This window comes from Triticum aestivum, chromosome 6A (assembly GCF_018294505.1).
Source record: "Triticum aestivum cultivar Chinese Spring chromosome 6A, IWGSC CS RefSeq v2.1, whole genome shotgun sequence".
NCBI classification, from domain to species: domain Eukaryota; kingdom Viridiplantae; phylum Streptophyta; class Magnoliopsida; order Poales; family Poaceae; genus Triticum; species Triticum aestivum.
In genome coordinates, this window is record NC_057809.1 from 535,781,142 (window position 1) to 535,787,473 (window position 6,332).

Consider the following 6,332-nt stretch of genomic DNA (forward strand, 5'->3'; position numbering starts at 1 on the left):
TTAGGTTACATTGCTTAGATGCTTGCTGCAACCTCATGACGTAACCATTTCCTATACATATGTGATGTTAGTTTTACTATCCCTGGTAATGTTATTGTTGAGTCTCAGTGACTCAACAGATACCGCAACAACCGGTAAAGCTTTGCTCTAAGGCGAGAGCATGGAACGATCTACGTGGAGTTATTCTATGGATCGAGAGGCGTCTGAAGTAAAAACTATACTCCTCTAAATCTTCTGTGGATCGGTTAGATGTGGCTTAGAGGAGAAAAACATAATTTTCACTCCTCTAAAGCACCATATAAGGGATCGTTTAGAGAACACATGGAACTAGGTCGATGGGACGAATAACACGCGAGCGCTCAGACTGTCAAAGGCTAGACTTCCATCATACGTACCGCATTTACACGCTGTTCGTACATACATACACATACTCTGCAGTAGAATCAGAATTAACGGGTGCCACTGACTGAACCACTACGCCAGGAGATCCCCCGATCGAACGACGAAATTATCACGCGGCACGATTCGCCGTCCTCCGATCCAGCGGCTTCTGCAGAAGAAGCTGCGCCACGGAGCGATCCATGGGGCTCCTCTCGGTCTCCGCCCACACGCTCGATGTGCTGAGCCTGCCACCAGAAATTCATCACGGTCAGCACCTGGATCGGGTGACCAACCAGAGGGCCAACGCTTCCAATCGTAGCAACAGAGGAGGATGGTGTTATCAGAAGACAAAGTTTCAGAAGCTGACATGCATGTCATGTCGTGGCATGCACTTGCCTGTTTGCAGCCGAGGAGCCCACGTTCTGTTCCACTGCCTGATGCCTCTGCTCCACGCTGTAGGCCAGCCGGTACAGGGCGTCTCTGATGCACGCCTTGGTTCCCACGTCCAACTGCAAAACCGCATTTTATTACAAAGATGAACTCGGTCAGTACATGTACGTGGAGACTATAATTATTTATCACATATTCACATGAACAAGGCTATATGCAAGACGGTGTTAGAGTGAATCTCGGTGACCTGATTCATGCCTTCCTGAAGCTTCTGGAACCCGAGATGCCTCACCGGCACCGGCGCCGCTTCCGGAACAGACGATGGCCGAGCGTTCTCACGCACCCCGCCCGAGCTCCTCCTCCCATTGGAGCCAGAGTGCATGGCTGCACCGTTCAGAGCACCGTCGCCGGCGAGCGTCGAGGCGGTGCCACTCATCGGCACCTGAGGCTGCTCGCACGTGGCCAGCGGAGGGAAGTACATCTCGAGCGGGTTCCCGGCCATCTCGTCCAGGATCATGTCCGGAGTCGCACGCGGCTGACTATTCTTCGTCGAAACGTACGCCGAGACGAGGTCGTCTGCCCCGGAGCGAGCAGCGGAGGAAGACATGATGCTCTCGTCGTTGCACATGATGCTGGAGCGAGCAGCGGAGGAAGACATGATGATCTCGTCGTTGCACATGACGCTGGACGATGTTGGGACGAGCATGTCATGGAAGTCGAAGGGGCAGAGGAGGTCGGCGTCTGACAGCCCTGGGAAATGCTCGATCTCCACGGAGGAGGAAGACGAGTTCAGTGGCGTGTCCTTTCCTTTCTTCCAGGATAGCTGCTGCACAAGGCGAAGAGAGAATTTAGCATGATTCCTGGATGGGACGGAACCAAGAAGTGTCTTGTCAGAAATAATGAACCAAGACTCAGCGGTTGTAAATCCTCTGCATCATCCAACCTTCAAATTTTGGGGAAAACAATCAGCAAGATAAGAGTTCGAAGTACCTGATCGTTCGCAACATTGGACGGATGGGGGTTGTCAGAGTGGCTGCTCGGCACGAGCTGAACGTCCGGCGAGCAAATGGAGGACCACATCGGGTGATCAAAGTAATCGATCCCTAACTCAAACGCCGAATCGAGTTTTCTTCAGATCAGACGAGGAAACAAGAAAGGACTTCAGAGAAGAAGTAACGCATACTGTACAGTACGAACAACCACTTGCACAAGGCAAGAATTAAAGGGTAATTACTACTATTATTGGTACGTACCTCAGGTCTGTGTCGAGATCCTCCAAGTCATCCAGCTCAGGCCAGTCGAAGAGGAGAAGATCACTCTCTCTGCTCTTGTGCTGATCGTCCTGCGCTGGCACAGCATCGATATGACCCCCTTCTTGTGAGCAGAAAACGCCTGAGACGTTGCGGATTCCAGCGTACCCGTCGGGGGAGAACAGTTTTGCTTCCGCACCTGCACGTATTTGAAGTGTGATGTGATCTATCACGAGGAAATGAAATGTACAGACAGCAGGGTCGACGGGGCGGCATACTCATCGGGAGGAGAGCAGCGTCGTTCTTCCAAATTGCCTGTGCACATGAACTCCTCGTTTGGCGTGGTGATTCGTTGGCGCCACCACCCTGTACGGCTCTTGGATTTGCCGAGAACACGGCCCGATGGCCTGGGTAGATCTTGGATTCGCCGCGGCCATGGCCATGGAGCAGCATGGCGTGGTCGTCGCTTAGCGCAAGATCGCTCATCACAAAGTGAGCGGCCTGAGAAAAGAAGCGACCGGCCCGGCTTAATTAGACGAAGCTCAACAAGAGGATTGGACGAAGCAGACACGTGCGTACCTCGTCGCGAGGCTGGGAGCCCCGCCTCCTCCCCGCCGGCGCACGCATCGTCGACCCGGACCGCACGGCCAACCGAGGGAGCACGCAGCTAAGCTAGCGGAGCAGATCAAGCGCGTATGGGCAGAAGCGATGAGAGCGAGCAAGCAGAACACTGCTGGCGGCTATTAGGTACGTAAGCGGGCAGGAGCAGCGGCGTCTCCTCCTCTTCCTAGCTTATATCGTGCCGCTGGCTTGGCTTTGCCTTGCCGCGCCCAACATGCTACTGCTACGCTGTTCCTGTGGAGCTAGCTCTGCTCGGCCGAGTTGTTGGCAGGACGCAGAGCGGGAGCCACGCAGCGGCCCCAACGTACTTGCGATGCTTAGCCGTCCCGTCCCGTCCCGTCCGGCGAAAGGAGTTAGGCGCGCGTCAGAGGGTCGCTTACTTTCCCGGTGAGTATGAGTACGTCGACGCTAGCCACGGCCACGCACGCACGCACGCACGCACGCCCTCGATCCATCCATCGGCCGGCCTAACCAATGCCGGAAACGGAAGGGGCGGGCGCCTCTTTCCCGGCGCGGCAACGGCGACAGCGACCCGGGCGCCCCGGGCTAGGGCTCGACGTACGTGCCGTTAAGCTACGCGCCCGACGCTTCCTCACCTTGCACGGCAGCGGCACAGGCAGCAGCGCGCGGCCAGCTGCCCGCCTTTCACCAGAAGGGCGGCCGGCGGCAACGTGAGCGCGCGCGCTCGATCGGGCCGCGAGAGCGAGACGGAGACGCGTCGATCGACGACGCGTCGGGGCGGGGCGCGTGCGTGTCGGCCGGGTATTGCGGGACGCCATGGTCACTCTTGGCCCGGGATGCTAAGTTCGGCCGGCCCTTTTTGCGTCGCCGTGATTGACAACTCGGTCGAGCGGGCCGGCGGGCGAGCGATCGGGGTTGGCTGGCTAGCGACGTCGACGTCGGTCTGTTGTGTGTGCCTGTGCGGCTGTGCTCGCTTGTCTTGTGTAATCTGCATGACAATGGCGTGGTGGGGCGGGGTGACATGACTCGTGGGAACATGCTGCGACGTACCAGCTGACAGCTATGGACGGCCGCTCTGCTCGCGCGCGGTGACTGGTCGGGCGGACGGACGGACGGACGGGACGCGTGCGTGCGTCGGTTCGGTTACTTCTGAACAGCGACCGCCCTGCAGGGCTCGCGTGCTGATTGTGCTCTACTACTAGAGCTTCTGCAAAGTAGCGTGAACGCGAAGACTCGGCCTGCCGTCGGCCCTGCTGTGCGTGCACTGGTAATACCGGTCGCATCGAACCATGTGTATATTGGCAGTGACGTGGAAACGATGACGTACGCGCGTACTTGTTCCAAATCATTTGCAAAATATGTATGCGCGGCCGGTTGAAGCGTGGCGGAAATGCTCCGACCAAGGCGTGCGGTGTAGGTGTTGAATCTGATGCAGGCCAGTCACGCGCGCTGCTGCTGTGTACCGTGCACGTTTCAGACGGGATCACCGTACCGTGAAGTCTGAAATAAACCTTATGGTTATAGACGCCGTCCCAAATTAACCCCCATGTCTAAATCCCGGAAGTCCGTACCCCAACCTTTCTTATCCCGGTCGTTTTGAGGCTTCCGTGCGTATCCAAACGCCGGGATTCGTACATGGCGCAGGAAAGAGTGGGAACTGGCTGAGTCAGCTTCTGTAGGTGGGGTCTCATGCTAAAACCTGGTCGAGCCGGACCAAGTCGCTCGCTCTCCCTCGTCTTCCACTTGCCTCTTCCTCTCCCGTGACGCCTCGGTTCCTCCTCCTCCACAACGGCGACGACGACGAGCGGATGATCGCGGCGGCCGGCGACAACCACACCGACAGAAAGAAGCAAGGTACGCCCGGTCTATCTTCCCTCTGTATTTACAGGTTTTTTCTTCCTTTCTGGATCGGTTAGGTTTAGGGTTTTTGAAGGGTGAAGCCATGAAAATTTGGGGCCCTAATCGGTCGATTTGCTGGTGATTTATGTTGTCAAGTGTAGTAATCATTTTGCCCATCTTGCAATGTAGGTTCTTTCTGTTGAATCCATGGACCCGACTGAGATTTTGAATGTCAAATTTCATATAGGGGGGCAATTTGTTCATATTGGTCCTTTTCTAGACTATGTTGGGGGAGATGTGGCCTACTCTCATATTGAAAGGGACAAGCTTTCCTTGCCAAAGGTGAATGGATTTGTTGCAGATCATATGGCAGTTAAGGAAAGCATGAAATTTTTCTTTCTTATGCCTGGCAGAGAGTTGGTTAATGGGCTCATGTTTCTGTATGATGATGCTGGGTGCATGAGAATGTCAGATCATACAACTGATGGAGGAGTTGCAGATATTTATGTGGAGTACAATGGGGAAGAGGATGAAGAATTAGAGGAGGGCAGTGCAAGTGGGTCTGATTTTGATGATGAAATTAAGGATCACATGGAGAGTGGAAGTGAAGAAGATATGCCTATTATCATGAGTGTTGAATAAGTGCAATTGGAACATGTGGATGGAGAAGAAGAAATATTTGAGCAAGTGTTTGTCCCCAATGACACTGGTGTTATTACTGCAGTTATAAGCAGCCCAATGAAGAGGATTTCTCAACAGTGCAATCCTTCTCAGAGTTCACAAGTGATCAATCCTTCCCAGCCTTCAACACATATTGCACTAGCAGTGCAAGCAATGAAGGAAATATGCCCTAGAGGCAATAATAAAGTTATTATTTATTTCCTTATATCATGATAAATGTTTATTATTCATGCTAGAATTGTATTAACCGGAAACATAATACTTGTGTGAATACATAGACAAACAAAGTGTCACTAGTATGCCTCTACTTGACTAGCTCGTTGATCAAAGATGGTTATGTTTCCTAGCCATTGACATGAGTTGTCATTTGATTAACGGGATCACATCATTAGGAGAATGATGTGATTGACTTGACCCATTCCGTTAGCTTAGCACTCGATCGTTTAGTATGTTGCTATTGCTTTCTTCATGACTTATACATGTTCCTATGACTATGGGATTATGCAACTCCCGTTTATCGCAGGAACACTTTGTGTGCTACCAAACATCACAACCTAACTAGGTGATTATAAAGGTGCTCTACAGGTGTCTCCGCAGGTACTTGTTGGGTTGGCGTATTTCGAGATTAGGATTTGTCACTCCGATTATCGGAGAGGTATCTCTGGGCCCACTCGGTAATGCACATCACTTAAGCATTGCAAGCATTGCAACTAATGAGTTAGTTGCGGGATGATGTTTTACGGAACGAGTAAAGAGACTTGCCGGTAACGAGATTGAACTAGGTATTGAGATACCGACGATCGAATCTCGGGCAAGTAACATACCAATGACAAAGGGAACAACGTATGTTGTTATGCGGTTTGACCAATAAAGATCTTCGTAGAATATGTGCGAGCCAATATGAGCATCCAGGTTCCGCTATTGGTTATTGACCAGAGACGTGTCTCGGTCATGTCTACATAGTTCTCGAACCCGTAGGGTCTGCACGCTTAACGTTTCGATGACAGTTATATTATAAGTTTATATGTTTTGATGTACCGAAGGTTGTTTGGAGTCCCGGATATGATCACGGACATGACGAGGAGTCTCGAAATGGTCGATACATGAAGATTGATATATTGGAAGCCTATATTTGGATATCGGAAGTGTTCCGGGTGAAATCAGGATTTTACCGGAGTACCGGAAGGGTTACCGGAACCCCCCGGGGGT

General features: G+C 52.5%; 1 protein-coding gene across 2 annotated transcripts; it reads right to left on the bottom strand.

Moving 5' to 3' along the window:
* Positions 1-286: 286 nt before the first annotated feature.
* LOC123130948 (uncharacterized) lies at positions 287-3,106 on the bottom strand. Of its 2 annotated transcripts, none has more exons than XM_044550735.1 (7): positions 2,601-3,102; positions 2,300-2,522; positions 2,025-2,220; positions 1,762-1,900; positions 1,019-1,597; positions 778-890; positions 287-626 (listed from the first exon to the last, which is right to left on the bottom strand). In XM_044550735.1, exons 1-7 carry the CDS (start codon positions 2,646-2,648, stop codon positions 512-514), a joined length of 1,413 nt encoding a protein of 470 aa, XP_044406670.1. In that variant the 5' UTR covers positions 2,649-3,102; the 3' UTR covers positions 287-511. The 2 variants fall into 2 exon arrangements, with proteins under 2 accessions (XP_044406670.1, XP_044406671.1); XM_044550736.1 differs by having other exon boundaries at positions 334-626; positions 1,019-1,594; positions 2,601-3,106.
* Between the last annotated feature and the right edge of the window lie 3,226 nt (positions 3,107-6,332).